The 19,681-nt window shown below is 42.6% G+C and overlaps 1 protein-coding gene across 13 annotated transcripts in view; it reads right to left on the reverse strand.

Annotated features, from left to right (window-relative positions):
* KALRN (kalirin RhoGEF kinase) overlaps positions 1-19,681 on the reverse strand; it is a 655,749-nt gene that overhangs the window by 306,845 nt on the left and 329,223 nt on the right. For all 13 annotated transcript variants that reach the window (XM_059920949.1, XM_059920948.1, XM_059920941.1 and 10 more), the window contains exon 11: positions 4,390-4,581. In XM_059920949.1, the coding sequence (XP_059776932.1) occupies positions 4,390-4,581 (192 nt within the window). The remainder of the gene's footprint in view (positions 1-4,389; positions 4,582-19,681) is intronic.

Below are 19,681 nucleotides of genomic sequence, written 5' to 3' on the forward strand. Positions count from 1 at the left end.
ATGTTATACCACAAGCCCTCTCTCATGCCATTAATGATCTTTGACAGTGTGATTTATAATAACTGTATAATATTTCACTCTATAGATTTACTATGATTTGTTTAATGAGTCACTTAACGTGGAATATAGATGGTTTCTAATTTATTCAAGGTTATTAATAACACTGCAATGAAGTGGTTAGAAGGCTTTAACCCTCCAGACTCCTTTAGTCACCAAGAATTCACAAAGCAGGCAAATAGAATCACGCAGACTCTTCAATCTGCAGAAGAAATGAGCTTGAAGGATATCTTCTTCATATCTTCCTTCAGTTTCCTCTCTGATCCTAATTAGAGTACATCTTTAGCAAAACTGAGCAGAAGATTATCCTTCCATTCACTCTATTTACTGTAAGAGAGAACATCCATAGCAACTCAAAATTCCCTCACAGACTTGTAGACTAGCAAACTTCGCTACTAATCTTGCCTTGAGTAAAATGCCAGGAGTTTGCCTATAGAGTCAAGAGGAAGGAGTCAAGAGTTAACAGACCCGGATCAGATAGGACCCACACTTAGCAAGTTTTGAGAGGTGGCGTGTCCTGAGAGGTATTAAACAGAATAGGGAAAGAGAAAACTACAGAACTTCCTTCTCCATTAGCCCATCCAAGGATGCTGACTTCTGCCGTAATAATCCATTTCTGTCTGCCATACAGGCTCTAGAGGAAAGGCCCCACAGGCAATTCAGATTCCCCACCTGCCCTCCTTTGTTTTCACTGTCTGTAGAGTTCAAGTCAAAGAACTGTAGTAGACGAACCATGTGATTGAATGGGCTTCCCCCCGCCTTTTTTTTTTTTTTCTATTTTCTTTTTTTTTTAGGAGAAATGACTAGCTTCTCATTGTCAAGTAAACCTATTCAATATTTATTCAGCATCACTATGTATCTGACACAGCAGTAGAAATATACAGTAGGATCTGTATCTACACATCTAAACGCACATGTGTACGCTCTATATGAGCACCTCCAATTTAACGAGGAAGCTCCAATCACCTCAGTGAGATCCCAGCATCTCGACGAGGTAGGCACACAGTGCTCCTGTCCCGTCTGGGTGGGAAGTTGGAAGCCCCAGGGAAGAATTTCAAGGAAAAATGATGCCTGAGTTGAGTCCTCAAGTTCCTTATTAACCCTGCATTAGAGATGCTCTAAGAATAAACTTGGGGGGGAGTTTTCTGCTAGGAAAAAAATGGGTATTAGTATTGTACTACTCCATTTTGTAATAGTCATCATCATAATTATCACAAAGTAACAGAGAGTAAGTAATTTTCCCAAAGGCACACAGCATGCTCAATGAAGATCTAGATCTGGAAATCAGACCTCCCTGGCATCTAAGATCTTGCTGTACTTAACAGGTGTGTGTATAACAGATATGCCTAAGTGTGTACATACATACACACGTCTTATTCTCTACTCTGCCTAAAAGGGGCCTCAGACAGACTAGTTTGGGGATGGAAAGGTAGCTGAGAGAAAACATGCAGATATAAAGTCCTGTGGGATGGCCCCCGTGAGCATCCCCTCCACAATAGCCACTCAGAATGATGCTTTTCTTCCCATCCTGAAAAAAAAAAGTCAGAGTCTGTATGATCTGAGAGTTGCAGACCTCTTGAATAGAAAGAGCCTCACAATCACACATCCCTTTGCACCCAGGCAGGACTGCTCCTAATTTCTCTCATATTTTGAGGTCCTGAAGAAAAGAGACTATGCTACTTCCTGACTGCCTCCTGTCTGAATGAATTCCCTGGTGGAGAAAAGTCCTCCAAGTCTCTGTTTCCTGGCCTTTATATGAAAGGCAAATGAGAAAAAGCATGGGCTTTGGAGTCAGATTTGGGATCAGTCCCTACATTTATGACATCCTCACTACAAGACCCTGGGCAAATTATAAATTACTCTGATCTTTAAAATTAGAATAAAAAATGACAATGCTCATGGCTATCGACTAGACAGACAAATAGTCAAGCGCACTGTAGGCGCCCATCCCTTTTAGCTCCCTCTCCCTTTCTCCACCTGCTCCCAGTATCATGATGCTCCCTTTGCTACTATTTGATATGAATGTGGCTGTATACACGGAGCCACGGTGGGAAAACAAGTCTCAGGTTTAAACAGGACCCCAGGCTTAGCAAGGTTTGAAAGCTCTCTGGGAAAACAATGGTTAATAACTGCATCCCCGACTACTCCCGTGTGCCACACCCCCAGCCCTGGGAACACTTTGCTTTTCTCAGCTAAGAGCTACCCTCCCCATCAAGCCCCTCCTTTGGGGTTTGAAAAGGTAAAGAGGAAAAAGACGAGCAAGGAGAAGAAAGAAGAGCAGAGGACAGGAGGAGATACAAGAGGGAAAAAGGGGGGCAGAATGTGTGGTAGCAGGTAAGAGCGTGCGTGCAGAGTTTAGGGAGGTGGTTCAAGGCTCTGCTGCACTGGCAGCTCTGCAACCTTAGACAAGTTCTTTTCTGGGCCTCAGTTTCCCCATTTGAAAATATGTTCAATAAAGTCTGTAACATGCGATTCTCATGAGGATTACACAAGATGATGTATGTGTCTGACAACTAGTAGGTACGCAATTAGGAAACACTACTACCTAATATACATTGAGTGCTTACAATAAACCAAATCTTTAGGCTAGGTAAATCACCTGTATCACCTCAGGCTTAATTTATTATTATTATTAATTATTATTATCAGTATCAAATAAAGAAGGAGAGGAGGAGAAGAAAAAGAAAGGAATCTTGAATTCACATTGGAACCATAAGGGGCCTGAGGGCCATTGAGTCTGACTGCATAATTTTATAGATGAGGCAACCCCAGGCCAGAGACACAGTGACTTGCACAAGCTCACAGGGTTCTATAGCAGCAGGATCTGGACTGGATCCCAGCCTCCTGGTTTCATGTACCTAAGGTGGGAGATGCCGCTAGAAAGGGTTCCTGGGAGCCTCAGTCACCTTTACAGGAGTGGCACTTCCATGGAAACTAACCTCTTCCACCACCTCCCTTGGCAGCCAATACCCTCACAGCCCTCACAAGGAACATGACCCTTGTTCATTCATGCTCCATTCTCTCACCCACAGGCTCATAATTAAAAGAGAATACACATGCCTTTGGTTTCTGAGACCATTATTAAGAACTGGGTGAGCCACAAGCAAGCAGACAGCCAGGCAGGAAAACCTGGATTAAAGCTAATCCCCTTGCTTTACAGACACTCATCAGAGAGTGGTCGTAGGTCCCACAGAGAGGAAGCAGAGCCAGCTTCACGGGGCTCCCCAGCCCTTCATCTGCCCGGGGAATTGCAGTTTAGAAAACATTATCTTTTCATGTTTATCTCTGATAGGTACTGCAATGATTTGCATTCATTCCCACCAAGTGTCAGAAAAGCCTGTGAAGGGGTAACAACCAGGCTTCTTAATGCATTTCAAATATCAAAAATCAACTTAATTAACTAGGGTACAATCCAACTTTAATTAATACTCCATTAAAATGAATTCCTGGGGGGAACACAAGCATGCACACACATAATGAGTTCAACTGCCAAGGGTGTTATTACAGAAGATGCCAAACGTGCCTCCTCACTGGCCACTTACTCAATCTCAGAGCGCCCCGTGTTAATCAGAACCGTAGAGCAACCGCACGTTTGCAACCCTCCTCCTCTCTATGGGCCCTTCTGCCCTGCCAACAGTGCAACACGATCCATCCTCCCCTCTCCTGTCTCCACTTTGTGAATGATTCGGGGACCGGATTTAAGCCCAGCTGGCTTCCTCCTGCATGGAAGGCACCCCAGTCCCCCTTCCTTCACTGGCTGTCACTCCACGATGAGAAAGGTGAGGACTATTTCACTTTGATAGCACCCCGTGGCAGACCTCATTAAGAAGATTTAATCCTCTGTTTAAAAAGATAATAAAATAAAAACATAGAACAGATTTGCAAACTCTGTATGTTCCTTGCTGGTAGCAAAGATGATCAAAGTTCTGCAGGACTCTAATTTTTGACAGGAAACAGCAACCAAGAAAAATTGGGTGTGGGGTGGGAAGGGAGTCTCTGATCCTCTAATATTGCCTCTTACGGCGACTATTTCTATACCAGGGATCCCCAAATTCCTCCAGCTGCAGATTAAATGCTCTAACAGACTCTCCAAACCACCTGCCTTCCCAAGCCCCCTCCTCACTAGAGACGCGGAGGAAATTTTGCCCCATATTGGTAGAGACCTCAATACAGGTTATCAGGGGCAAATTGTTAATATCATCAACCTTAGGAGGCTAGTAATCCCCAGACCACCCAGGACCCCAGGCAGACGTCGGAGGCTAGGAAACTGCCCTGACCTTTGCCGGAACAAAGCAGCCCAGCCAACACCCCTCCTCCGCTCGCTGCCCTTACCTCTTTGGTGTGAGTGTGGAAGGAGACGGACATGTCCAGCAGAAGCTTCCGCTGCTCCACCCTACGCACGAAGTCTTGGATGCGCACCTCCAGATGCCGAGCCGCCTTGTAGATCTCCTCCGGGTCACATTCCCCCGTCTGAGCCAGCTGCTCTGCCGCTTCTAGGAGCTTGTCCGCATTGGTGTAAGTATTCTGCCAGCAACGACAGTGAGGGAAAGTCAACTTGCAGTCACACACCGAGCTTCGCGCCTTCCCCCAGCCCACCCGGGCTGCCCAGAGCTGGAGTGCAGGGTGTGGGCGCTGAGCCCAGAGCTCCCTGATTTGGCACGGGGGAGCTCAGCGCCCAGCTCACCCGCCGCCTCTCAGCAAGCCAGCAGCCTGCCTGGCAGCTTGGAACAAGCGGGCACTAGCTAGGTGCCTTCTGCGTCCCTGGGATTTCTCCCAGGTGGGCCGTGCCTGGAAAGAAGCGAGGAGACACGCTAGAATCCCCATTCCTTGGCCGCGCGCCCTGACCCCCTACACTTACGGAGATCCATCACTGCCCTCACATCTCAGGCTGTAACTGCCAGAGTTGGATATACCTCATCCGCGAAGATCGGCTGGGTTTCTATATGAGAACACCACGGAAATAATAACTGGGAGACTTGCTCGACTTTTCCCCCAAGTCTGTTGTAACTACTGGTGTTTATCTTTTGGAATGGAGCTATCTCTTTGGAGGGGAAAGGGTCAGCAACTCAGAGAACTGACAGAAGGAAGCAGCCACAGCCAGAGTGAGGAGATGCAGGCTATTCCCTGTGCGCCCAGCGAAGGCTTAAAGCTTGCAGGAAGGTTGGGGATGAGTCTGGTGATTTTGTTTATCTTAAGCTACCACATGCACACAGACATTCACACATGCACACACTCACTCTCACACACGCTCTCCCCCCAACCCCTGTCTGTATTCTCCAGAGCAGTTTAAAAGGCAACCAACTTGTAATTATTGTCCATCAGGATGGAGTCACTGCCTCTGCAATACCTATATTCCAGTTATTATTCCAGCTATATGCCATGGATACAACTTTCCTCACTAGGCTTCCCTTAAAAAAGATCTCCAGACAGACCCTGGATTACAGTTGGTGACTCAGGTGTACATTATATTTCTTAATATCCCTATAGTGGCACAATGACCTACAGAATGGTGAACAAGTGGTTACTGGTGACGGTGTGAATCCGGCAGCAGAAACAGTCAGGATCGAATGCAAAGTGAGTGGAGAACTAGAATGGATTTTGGAGCAATGACTGTATGGTGCTTTACTTTGCCCATATCTGAAGCGGCCTCCACTCCCCAGAGAGTTCTTTAGACTCACCTGAAGACCTGGGTGTTAAAGGTTGAACTGTGTCCCCTCTAAATTCACATGGTGAAGTCCTAACCCCCAGTACCTCAGAATGGGACCCTTATTTGGAATCAGTTATTGCATATGTAATTAGTTAAGATCAAGTCATAGTGAAGTAGGGTGGACCCCTAATTCAATATAACTGCTGTCTTTCAAAAAAGAATGCCACGTGAAGAGACAGACACACACTCAGGGAGGACACCGTGTGAAGCTGAAGGCGGGGATCGGGGGATGTGTCTACAAGCCAAGGAATGCCAAAGGGTGCCAGCAAACCGCTGGAAGGTAAGAGAGAAGCATGGAACAGATTCTCCCTCATATCCCTCAGAAAAAACCAACCCTGCTGACACCTTGTTCTTGGACTTCTAGCCTCCAGAACTGTGAGGTGATACATTTCTGTTGTTTAAGTCACCCAGTGTGTGGTACTTTGTTACGGCAGCCCTAGCATACTAATACACCAGGTGGAAGATCCCAAAGACTGTTGACCCAGCTTCTTGATGGAACTGCAGAGGATGGGCAGGCTTGCAGCGAACACTTGTCATGGCCTCAAGGGATGCCAAGAGAGGCCCCAGTGGATCCTTAAGGAATGCCATCTGACAAGCAACTGCCCAAGGTAAACACTGTCCCCAGAGCAGGTGAGATGGGGCTGGGGTTGGGAGTGGAGATGAAAAGGAAGAAAAATCCTTCGGCCCCACTTGGGGGATTCATGCAAAAACAGATACTTGTGAGAGGAAAGAGGCTTTGCCACTGAGTTAAGTAAGAGTATGTTGATTCTGGAAAGCAAATGAAGGAAGTACTCAGAGTCACGATGGAAATGCCGGGAGAGATGGGAAATGATAGGCAGGAGGAGACCTCTGGGGCTGTGGGCCAGGTTAAGGAAGCTTCTTAGCGGGTTGCCTGCAATTTCTAGTAAATATACCTGGAGCTGATGGGAGAGAGTTTTTTCAAGAATCTTTCAAATCTTTCACTTTAAACTTTAGGGAATCTCAAGAAATCCCAAAGAAACCCTGAGGTTGTGACTTTGTAGTTTCTAGCCAATAAATAAAAATTTATGCCAAGCCAAAGCAAGCTTGCTTTCAAGTTAAGTTTGGGACCAATTAGAGGTAAATAAAAAGCAAAAGTGAAGTTTCTGCTGCATGTACGGTGGACAACTTGTCCTGGTTTGCCCAGGACTTTTCTGGTTTTAGCACTGAAAGTCCCGTGTCCTGGAAAGCCTGTCAGTCCTGGGAAAATCGGGATGGCTGGTCAACCTAACACATACCCAACACTGTAGGTGTCTCAGGAGTACAGATACATATACAATGTATATTGCCCCAAAGGAGAATAAAATCACCCTTGAGAGAAGTAATGTGACAACACATTAAACGGGGCAAGCGGCACAATAATTAGGGGTTAACGTTTCTTGGCGTGATATAGGTGCTAAGAAGAAAATGAGTGAAAACCAAATAATAGTAGCCAATAATGACTGAATACTTCTCACATGCCAAGGACCATTCTAAAGGTTCACATGTGTATTAACTCGTTTAATCTTCACAATAACCCTAGGAAGTCAATACAGCCATCAGCCCCATTTTACAGATAAAGAAACTGAGGCAAAAAGTATTTCTGGCTAAGGTCACATTTCTCAAAAGTGACAGAACCAAGATTAAAATCTTGTTGTCTGCCTTCAGAGCCCAAGCTCCAAACCAAACTACCCTATCAGATGAAAAGGGGCCTTGCACGCCCTATCAGATGAAAAGGGGCCTTGCACGCCATGCTAAGGTGTTTTGGTCCAAGGTAGTGGGAAAGCACTGAACAGCTGTAGGTAGAAGAGAAGTATGACTGGGGTATAGTATCTAGAGACACTACCCTGCCTCTCTACAGATGAAGGCAGAAGCCTGAGGATGGGCAGGATTTAGCAGAGAAGGAGGGGTTTCTCATGGACAGGACTGTCTCTCTTTGGGCTCTGTTTATCCCATGCCACAGCTGCTCTCATGCTCGTGGTAATGATGTGTTTCCCTGGGTATCTCCCCAGGTACTGGTCTGTGTACCCCTTGAAGGTAGGTCCCATGTCTCACTCATCTCTGGTTCTTCATGCCAGATACCATGGCTGGTACACAATAGGCACTTACTAAATGTCTGTTGAACGAACAAGATTCAGAGATGGGAATGATCATGTCATGTCTGGATAAGTTGAGTCAACCTGACTAAATTGGAGAGTGGCAGGAAATCACATTGGGTAAGGCAGGGAAGAGCTAGATAATAGATTTTATAGAGAGAGAGGGACAAGAGAGACGGGGGGAGGGCAACAGGGTCAGCACTAAAAGCTGGGCTCCCTGCCCTACCCGCTACCCAGCCCTACTCCCCATCATGACCAGAAAGAGCCTCTTAAATTCAGATCCAGTCACACCCCTCTTTCATGTAAAACTGTTCAGGGGCTTCCCACTGACTTCGGGGTAAAACAACTCAGGGTGCCATGCAAGGCCCTTCTTCACCTGACACTTGCTTTTTCCCTTCAGTTTCAACTCACATCACTCCCCTACAAACAGCCTGTGAAACAAATTGCTTACACTTCCGGAAACTCACAGCAATGCATCTTCCCCTGTGCTTCTGCCTGGGGTGTCCTTCCCCCACTTTTTTTACACGACCAACTCTTACTCACCCTTTAAGACCCAGCCCAGCCCAGGTGTCACCTTTTTCAGGAAGTGCACCCTGAGGTCCACTTCTCTCCCAAGGTTGGCTTAGATGCACTCCTCTGAGTTCCAGAGTGACCTGTGCCAACTCCCTCCTTGGTACCTGCCATATGCTAATGCAAATGTTTGCCTTTCTCATCCACTTAGGGGCAGGTAAAGTCTTCCACATCTTTCCCTTAGTGCCTGGCACCAAGTAAGTGCTCTATAAAATTTTAGTGAATGAATGAATAATTAAAGAATACATTAATCCCCACCAATCCTAATATTCAATCCTTGGCCCTCCATCAACTACTTGGTATAAGACCTCACATGCTAAAATTCATGTTCAATGTTCAATCCCATTTGGTTTATCTTACCTCCTGGCACAGTCTTGAAACAAGAATGTGCTTACAGAATACCAACTAAAGTATTAACAGAGCAATACACTGATGCTTGCCATTGACACAAATTGGGGCAAGGATCACAATAGGCTTCTGCTCACCTTCTGACCAAATTAACAACAGTTTCTGCCCCAGGGCCAGAGTCCAACCTCACTATGTGCAGTTCCTAGGTATTCTTTGGTTCTCCAGCCTCCTACCCACTGTCTTGGGTTTGGCCCCTTGCTGACATTTCCTAATTGATGTTGCAAAAATGGGTTATGAGTGCGGGGATATCAATCCCTCAGCCCCTGGGGCTTTCAAGCAGAGCCTGTGGTAGCCAGAGCCCTGAGTCAGAAATTTGGGCCATACAGATGGCTGCACTTCCTGTTCTTCCCTCCCCCCCATGCCCGTGTCCATCAGGTAAAAGCCCTTATGTCGAAAGGCATAAAATCTCATCTTCACTTTATTGTGCTTTGCAGATACTGCTTTTTTTTTTTTTTTTTTTTACAACTTGAAGGTTTGTGTCAACCCTGCGTTGAACAAGTCTATCAGCACTGTTTTTCCAACAGCATTTGCTCACTTCGTGTCTCTGTGTCACATTTTGGTAATTCTCGCAATATTTTAAATTCTTTCATTTCATTATCTTTGTTGATCTTTGATCAGTGATCTTTGATGTTACTACTATGACTTGCTGAAGGCTCAGATTATGTTTAGCATTTTTTAGCAATAAAACATTTTTAAATTAAGGCATATACATTGTTTTTTTAGACATAATGCTCTGGGCACACTTAATAGACTACAGTATAGTGTAAACAAAACTTTTATATGCACTGGGAAACAAAAAATTCATATGGCTCGCTTTATTGCCATATTTACTTTATTGCATCAGTCTGGAACTGAACCCGCAATATCTCTGAGGTATGCCTGTACCTTCCATTCCCGCTTTTGCAGCCTGCGCTCATTACTTTTTTGAAACAGAGCATTCTAGGATAACTAAAAACATGGGCATCCCAGCAATACAGCTGTGCTTTCAGACTTCTTAGGCTGAAGCAGAGGGACAGGAGGCCGGCTTTTTCAGGCAAGGTGTGGGAGAGGCAGTCAGTAAAAACTTTTCCGGTGTTAAGAGTTGGCCTCCTTGATAATATGAAGTTAGCCCTCTTGGCCCTATGCTCTGGGGATGAGGAAGGATGAGGCCAAAAGTTACTCTTATAATTCAAAAGAGGCAGTATGGACTGAAGAACGTAACTATCAGAGGGCCAGGATAGAACTCCCCTCCTGATGATTTTCTTTCCAGGTTGCATCGTTGGGACCAATGAGCAGTGAGAGGAAAGCAGCAAAATGACACAAACACTAACAAAATAAAAGAGAGAGACAGACAGACAGACATAGAAGCACAGGCATTAGGTAGGCATATACTTATCTCTGGATCTTGACATTAGTGAATGCCAGGCAGATCAAGGTAATGCCATTTGAGTAGCACTTTACAGTTGACAAATAAATCTCTCTCACACTCCTTCCTTACCCAATCTGGGGCAGATCTACAGAGGATGCAACTGTGTGTGAGGAGACTACCCAAGGCTGGAGGAAGAACCACTTGAAAGGATTGGATGTAACAGTATGCAGTACTCTCACTGGGTGAGGGATAGTACCTGTTTCTACCAGTTAGACTGGAAAACCTTGTGATTCACAGGATATTGGGTAGAGTACTCAGATAAGTCTTGCCTCAGCTAAGGTAAATAATTAGCTCTAGACTGAGTACTTCTCTGGTCTTGCCTAACACATTTTTTAAAAAATTTTTATTGGGGTATAATTGATTTACAATGTTGTGTTAGTTTCAGGTGTACAGTGAAGTGAATCCATTATACATTTACACATATCCACTCTTTTTTAGCTTCTTTTCCCATATAGGCCATTACAGAGTACTGAGTAGAGTTCCCTGGGCTATATAGTAGGTCCTTATTAGTTATCTATTCTACATATAGTAGTGTGTATGTGTCAGTCCCAATCTTCCAATTTATCCCTCCTCCCCCTTACCCCTCAGTAACCATAAGTTTATTTTTTACTTCTGTAACTCTATTTCTATTTTGTAAATAAGTTCATGTATAGCCTTTTTTTAGATTCCACATATAAGTGATATCATATGATATTTGTCTTTTTCTGTCTGACTTACTACACTCAGTATGAGAATCTCTAGGTCCATCCATGTTGCTGCAAATGGCATTATTTTGTTCTTTTTTATGGCTGAGTAATATTCCATTGTATATATGTACCACATCTTCTTTATCCATTCCTCTGTTGATGGACATTTAGGTTGTTTCCATGTCCTGGCTATTGTAAATAGTGCTGCAATGAATATTGGGGTGCATGTATCTTTTCGAATTATGGTTTTCTCCAGATATATGCCCAGCAGTGGGATTGCTAGATCATATGGTAGCTCTATTTTCAATTTTTTAAGGAACATCCATACTGTCCTCCATAGTGGCTGTACCACTTTGCATTCCCTAACACATTTTAAAAGAAAGACCTGAAAGGATCAAACTTTTTTCAAGTAACTTAACTGTGTCCCAGAACAAAGTTTAAGAATATTTATAAGAATACAGAAATATCCAGCAACTGACAGGTAAAATTCACAATGTCTGGTATCTAGTAAAAAATTACCAGGCATACAAAGAAGCAGGAAAACATAACTTACGAGGCGAACAAAAATCAATCAAAACTGACCCAGAACTGGCATAGATGTTAAAATTAATAGACAGGTACTTAGAAATGGTTATTTTAACTATTTCATATGTTCAAAAAGTTAGGTAGAGAAACAGAAGCCATTAAAAAAAAAAAAGACGTTACACTTCTAGAGATAAAAAACATACTGGATGGTATTAACAGGAGGTTAGATGTTGCAGAAGAAAAGATTATTGAACTTGAGAACATAGCAATAGAAACTACTTAAAATGCTGAGAACTGAATCACTATGTTGTACACCTGAAACTAACACAATATTGTAAATCAATCATACTTCAAATAAATAAACAAACACATAAATAAAATGCTCAGAAAAAAAAGAATTAAAAAAAACCTAAAGCATCAGTGAACTGTGGGACAACTTTCGGAAGACTAATATTCATGTAATTGAAATCCCTAAAGGAGGGGGAGGGAAGTAGAAAAGATATTTGAAGAAATAATGACCAAAAGTTTCCAAACTTAATGAAAACTATAAATCCACAGATCCAAGAAACTCAACAAACCCTTAACACAAGAAACACAAGGAAAACTACATCAAGGCACATTAAAAATCAAGTCAAATCAAGTGGAAAAAGAAAATGAATTCTTAAAAGTGACCAAGGGAAAAAAGATACATTGTACACAAAGGAACGAAGATAAGGATCACAACAGACTTCTCATCAGAAATAATGCAATCAAGAAAACAGTGGAGCAACATCTTTAAAGCGAAAAACAAACAAAAAACCCCACCAACCAAACAAAAAACCTGTCAAACTAGAATTCTATGCCCAGCACAAATATTTTTCAAAAACAGGGGTGAAATAAAGGCACTTTAAGGCATATAGAAGTTGAAAGAATTCTTCACTAGTAGACTTGCATGACAAGACATGTTAAAAGAAGTCCTTCAGAAAGTAGGAAAATGGTAACAGGTGGAAATATAGATCCACACACAGGAATGAAGAACACTGGAAGTGCTGTTATATGGATGACTATATAAGATTTTTTTCTTACTATTTAAACTCTTTAAAAGATAATTGAATGGTTAAACAAAAATAGTAACAATGTAGTGTGGGGTTTATAGCACATACACAAGTAAAACACATGACAATGGCACAAAGGCCAGGAAGGAAGAAACAGAAACACAGTTGACCCTTGAACAACATGGGGGTTAATTCGTCCTCCATATCTGAGGTTCCCCTGCATCCATGGATTCAACCAACCATGGACTGTGTAGTATTGTAGTATTTACTACTGAAAAATAGCTGTGTTTAAGTGGACCTGAGCAGTACAAACCTGCACTGGGTAAACTGTACACAACTGTAAGGTTCTTGTACTATATGTAAAGTGGATAATATTACTTGAAGTAAACTATGATATATTAAAGACAAATTCTATAAACCCTGAAGCAACCATTAAAGTAACTAAATAGTGATAGCTATTTAGCCAGCAAAGGAGATAAAATGGAATCATAAAAAATATTCAGTTAATCCAAAAGAGGAAGAAAAAGAGAAAATGTAACAAAGAATAGATGAAACAAATAGAAATAAATAAGATGACATTAAATACATCAATAATCACATTAAATAAATTGTCTAAATACCACAATCAAAAGGCAGAGATTTTCAGACTGGATAAAAAGGCAAGTCCCAAGTATACACTGTCTATAAGGAATGCACTTCAAATGTAAAGACACAACTAGGTTAAAAGTAAAAGGGTAGAAAAAAATATAGTATGATAACACTAATCAAAATAAAGCTTGGGTGGCTACATTAATATCAGACATAGTAGATTTCAGAGCAAATAATATTACCGGGGAAAAAGAAGGTGACTTCATAATTATAAAAGGGTCAGTTCATCAGGAGGATATATTAATCTTAAACATTTATGTACCTAATAACAAAGCTTCGAAATATGTGAAGCAAAAACTGATAAACTTGCAAGGAGAAAGAGACAAATCCACAATTACGGACAGAGATTTAATGCCCCCTCTCAATAATTAATAGAAAAGTAGGCAAGAAATTAGTAAGGATATAGGAGATTTGAACACTCTCAACCAACTTGATCTAACTGACATTCATAGAACACTCCACCCAACAACAGCAGAATGCACATTCTTTACAAGTGCTTACAGAATATTTACCAAGATTAATCATATTCTGGGCCATAAAACAAGTCTAACACATTTAAAAGGATAGGAGTCATAAAAGTATTTTCTCTGATCATAAAGTAATTAAATTATAAGTCAATAATAGAAATATCTCTGGAAACTCCAAAGAGTGGGAAACTAAATAACACACTTCTAAATAATCCAAGGGTCAAAGAAGGCCGTATCCATTTACCAGGTATGTACAGTGTGTTAGGCATTGTGTTAGGCTCTTTATATACATTACCTCTAAGCTTTGAAACCAATCATAAGATAGGCATTATTAATTTCATTTTACAAATGAGAAAACAAATGAGGCTCAGAGAGGTAAAGTAACTTGTTTGGAGAATGTTACAGAGCTAGAAAATGGCAAGCTGTGTTTCTGACTGTAACATCCAGGCTCTTTTTTCATTGAACCATGTATCTCTCTAAGACTCAATGTAAAATCTCCATCTCCTCTGCTTCTCTGTTATTTTACTCACTCTTATGCCTTTGATTTTCAAATTATGACACTGTAATTGTTCATTTGCAACTGCTATTCTTGTTTGCAACAAACTTCCAGTGTGTACATGTTGACTTCCAGAGAGAACTGAATTCTCCTTGGAGGAGAGAGTCCTATCTTACTCATCTTTTCTATCTCAGCTACTCAATATACCTGCCAGCACAGGGCTCTGCTCTCAATAGGCACTCAACCCCAAAACTCTGCAGCCCAGCGTCTTGTCAGCATTAAGCCTTGGAAATGCACGTTTACCTAATCTCCTAATGTAGCTAGTCCTGAATTTAAGGATAAGTAGTGATCCAAAAGTTCCTTTGTTAAGACTCTTACTTAGCAGTGGGAGTGTGTTTTCCATGTAAATGGGGGTTAGAGTCTCAGGACAAAGTAAAGAAATTCAGTTGAGCACACAGCATATTTAAAATACAGTACTGATATAGCACATCATGTACAATCAGCCAAAATTTATAACTAGGGTGATATAGGAAAATGCTTTTCAGTTTTCATCCTGGAGCATCAGGCGCATATTTCTCCATCATCTGCTGGCTCTTGCAGGGGAAGAAGGGATGGACTCTGACAATGGCAAAGAGGTCTTTGGTGGAAAGCAATAAGATGGAAAGGAGGAAACTACTTGGTATCAGTGATGGGTTAACCCACCATATTATATCTGCTGGAAGGACATCTTCCTAGGTGTCCTGAATAAGGGAACAAACAATAGTTGCCTCCATTAGGACCATCTGTATGTCCAAACAAGGAGTAACTAATGACTAGTCCTAATCAGATGCTCCTTAAATTGGAGACTGTCTGTACAAATCTGCTACAAATCTACTGATTGGGACTGATACCAAATATAACTACTGTAGCTGCCAATACCTCCCAACACAAATAGTCTGGGAGCTGAGATTATCTCTGGGAACCTAAATGCTGGCTTTATCACATTTACATATACAATCACCACCCTGTCCCATTCTCAAAAACATCTCTACTTTCTGGAAAGCATTTTCCTCTCTATATCTAAAATGCTTCAACACCTTTTCCTATTAATAATAAATGGTGTATTTTTCAGAACTCCACATTTTTAAAGTAAAGTTTTATTTCCTACAGTCTAACTTTTATGTGTTTAAGAATGTACCTAGGCTGAGGAATTCCGAGAAAAGAAGAGCAGTTGTTCTTTGCTAGGGTGTTCTCCTTTACTGATTTTCTCTTTCCTTCTAATCCTCACTAACCCTCTTCATTTACATGCTATGCTTTAAAGGAACTTCAGCGTATTTCCTCTCAGCCGCAGGATGGAAGCTGAATATCTAGGCACTCTCAGGTAATACAGCAAAATAGATAATGAGAATTAACTATTAGCATATTATAATAATAAAAAGTAACACTTTGTTTCTGGACCAAAAGGCAGGGTCAATCCTAGAAGTTGCCAGTACAAGTTACAAAATATGATTTGACAGAAAATACCAGGTCCAGCTTGTAAGAAGGGACCAGCCAGATTCCAGAAATTGTGGCCACCCCTAGGGGACTGAGACACAAAGCAAGGAAGGACTTTCTCCTTGACCCTACCCACCTATGCCTCCAGGGCATGGAGAGCAGTTGAAGGCAGAGACTGGGCCAGGCCTGATGCTTAGACTGAACATAAAGAAGATGGTGCTTATAGGAAGGGGCTTAGAGGCCAGAGGTTGGCCCAGAGTTACAGGCTGGGGCTAAGGAAAGAGTCCTAGGGAGCTGAGCAATTAGGAGATCAAAACCAGGAGAGTGCTGTGCAGACGCAAAGCTCTGAAGACTGCAGAGGGAAGCATTTAATCCTCTTCCCACTGAGCAAGTCCCAGATGCAGCCAGCTGGCATCCATATTGCTGCTGGGAAACAACCCACTCTTGGAAATTAATACAGTCTCCACCCTGGCCACTCTTCCTCTTCCCTCCTTCCCCTCACTCAGCTCAAATTGGCAAAAAAATGAAGGGGAACACGTAACCACAAGAGAAGAATGAGGACAAAAATATTTGAGAAGTGAAGAAGGCAGACCAAAGTGTTCAGATACAGATTTGTGGATTACCCCGTCGCCTAGCCCTATAGAAGTCCATTCTCATGTGGAATTCTTAAAGCCAAAGAAACAATAGTTGGTGAGACAGCATCCCCATGGAACAGAGATGAGTAGGGCCACCTGTTGCAGGATTTGGCAATTCAAGAGGTTTGGGGGTGGGGGGATGCACCCAAAGTGATGTTCTCTCTCAAAAGAGTAACTTTACAGTGTTGCTGGTTTTCCTGTTTTCCATATCCTATGTTTGGCTGGCAGTGGGAGGCAGTGGGCATGAGAGGGAGAAGGCAGGGCTTTAGAGAGAGAAGACAGTCGGCTTGAAAATACTGCTGAAAACCTTGGGGCTTGTGGATTTATTTTTCTCTTCTGTTCCACCCTGAAAAGGACGGATAGGGAAAGGTACGTCTGACCCAGGGAAATGGGGATCAGGTGATGGGAGAACAAGCAGAGGGGCTGGCCCACACTTCTGCTCTCGCACGGGTGCTCTCGAGCCCTTTCACCCTCCTGTGGTCACACACAGCCCTGAGGGTCCCACATCGATCTACAGGGAGGCTGCCGCCTCTGACTCTCTCTATGGATGGTGTTCCTGCTCACTTTCGACTTCGCAGACCCCAACCCCTCCCATCTGCCCTGCACTTACCTTAGCCAGGCTCCCTGGGTTTCATCCACAGATTCTATGGAACAAGGTTTCTTAACAGTGGCACTATTTTGGGCTGGATAATTCTATGTTGGGGGGCTGTTATGGGTTGAGTTCTGTCCATCCAAAAAGATATGTTGCAGCCTTAAGTACCTGAGAATGCGACCATTTTTAGAAAATAGTGGTTGATGTAGGTGGCATTAGTTAAGATGAGGTCAGACTGGAATTGGGTGGGCTTTAATCCACTATGACTCGTGCCCTTATAAAAAAGATGGGCGCATAAACATACAGACACAGACAGGGCGCCGTGTGACATGAAGGCCAAGACTGGAGCGATACAAAGGAATGCCAAAGATTGCCAGCAAACACCAGAAGTCCAGAGAGAGAGGCTGGGAACAGATTCTCCCTCACAGAAGGAACTAACCCTACCAACACCTTGATCTCAGACTTCTAGCCTCCAGGCCTGTGAGACAATACACTTCTGTTGTTTTAAGGCACCCAGTTTGTGGCACTTTGTTACGGTAGCCCTAGGAAATGAATACAGGGGCTGTTCTGTGCACTGCAGGACTTTTAGCAGCATCCTTGGCCTCTACCCACAGGATGCCAACAGCAGCACCTTCCCCAGATGTCATAACCAAAAATGCCCCCAGACGTTGACAGATGTCCCCTGGAGGGCAAAAATGCCTTCCAGTTGAGAAACACTGTTTTAGATCATAAAACCATAGAGGAAGCCCCAGTGAGGGAGACCGTGCAACCTCCTCAGCTTACAGTGCTTTTCTGATAATCATTCAGATGGCAGAAGTCTTAAGAAATCATCTAGGGGCTTCCCTGGTGGCGCAGTGGTTGAGAATCTGCCTGCCAATGCAGGGGAGACGGGTTCAAGCCCTGGTCTGGGAAGATCCCACATGCCGCGGAGCAACTGGGCCCGTGAGCCACAACTGCTGAGCCTGCGCGTCTGGAGCCTGTGCTCCGCAACAAGAGAAGCCGCGACAGTGAGAGGCCCGCGCACCGTGATGAAGAATGGCCCCCGCTTGCCACAACTAGAGAAAGCCCTCGCACAGAAACGAAGACCCAACACAACCAAAAATAAATAAATAAAAAAAAAAAAAAAAAAAAAGAAATCATCTAATCCTGTCGTTCTCAGAGGACAGGATTAGGGTAGGTAAAAGGATCTGGGGAAGAAAAGCAGTGCTCAGGCCCTACCCCAGATCACTCAGATCAGAATGAGAGGCTAAGGGTCTCGTGAGGAGAGTATCTGGCAGCATATGTTCTTAAAAGCTCCCCCAGCAGATGTTTTTATCATTGCAGCCACTATCTAAGGTTGAAACCACTTATGTAAGGACTGGGCTCACAGCCTGGGCTGAAATTCTAAGGTGAGAGAAATTTAGTCTTTTGCCCTAAAATGGCTACAGGCTTTGAATGAATGGTAATGTTCCTTAAGACCAAAATGTTCAATAATAGGGGGATGCTTTACTACACTGTGGTACGACCACATGAGGCAGTCGTTACAATCATGCTTTGAAGACTATTTAGTGATCTGAGGAAGTATTCCTGATGTAAGATTAAATGAACAAGTCAGGATAAATCAGAGTATGGTTCTGACTCCTATCTATCTATCTATCTATCTATCTATCTATCTATCTATCTATTGGAAAAAACTACTACTGATAATGATGGCTGCCAGTTTTGGATCCACTTACAAACATTATTACAGTGGTAGACTGTGCTATTGTATCATGTTACAGATAAGAAAACTGAGGCTTGGAAAGGTGAAAGAACTTGAGAAAGCTCACATAGCTGGTAAATGGTGGATGCCAATGTGGAATTCACATTTATTTGACTCCAAGCAAAACATTCTTTGCATTCTGCTGTGCTGAATGGAAATCTGCCAATAAATATTAATAGTTTATATATAATTATCTTTAAGTTATATTAGGGATGATTTTTCTTTTCCACTATCTCCTTGTTTGCAAATGTTCTATGGTGAACATGTATTAATTTTTTTTTTTAAACGAGTATTTTTTTTTTTTAAGTGAGAACTATGTTGTGTTTTTTTTGTTTTTTTTTGTTTTTTTAATTTATTTATTTTATGGCTGTGTTAGGTCTTCATTTCTGTGCGAGGGCTTTCTCCAGTTGTGGCAAGCGGGGGCCACTCTTCATCGAGGTGCGTGGGCCTCTCACCATCGCGGCCTCTCTTGTTGCGGAGCACAGGCTCCAGACGCGCAAGCTCAGTAATTGTGGCTCACGGGCCCAGTCGCCCCGCGGCATGTGGGATCTTCCCAGCCCAGGGCTCGAACCCGTGTGCCCTGCACTGGCAGGCAGACTCTCAACCACTGCGCCACCAGGGAAGCCCACATGTATTAATTTTATAGTCAAAAAAAAAAAAGGAAAAATCATTCAAAGTATAAAAATTATATGCAGGGCATTCTTTAGAAATTATGCCAAAAAATAAACAAAATTTTATATTTACATATGTTTGCTTCTTTTTGTATGTGTAAGAAGAAAAATGTACAAGCTAACTATGATTGCCTTGGGAGGGAGGGATTGGGAAGTGGGAGCGGAGGGATAATTAGCATTTTTATTTATACATATCTTTGCAATGCTTCACTTGTTATTATTACAAAAATTAGGAATCGCTTTCAAAATTTGAAAAATACCAAATAAAAGAAATTTTAAAGGAAAACGTAAGGATCTAATATATTTCTGTCAACTGAGTACATCCAGAAATACAAACAACTTTCATTACAAATGTATTTATCTTAGAGACAGATGCATTTCCTAGTTCTGGGAACCTGAAGACACTAATGCTTCACCAACCACTGCGAAATATTCGATCATAAAAGAATGCAAAATCTCTCTGTAGCCCC

The sequence above is a fragment of the Balaenoptera ricei genome, chromosome 4 (assembly GCF_028023285.1).
Source record: "Balaenoptera ricei isolate mBalRic1 chromosome 4, mBalRic1.hap2, whole genome shotgun sequence".
NCBI classification, from domain to species: Eukaryota; Metazoa; Chordata; class Mammalia; order Artiodactyla; family Balaenopteridae; genus Balaenoptera; species Balaenoptera ricei.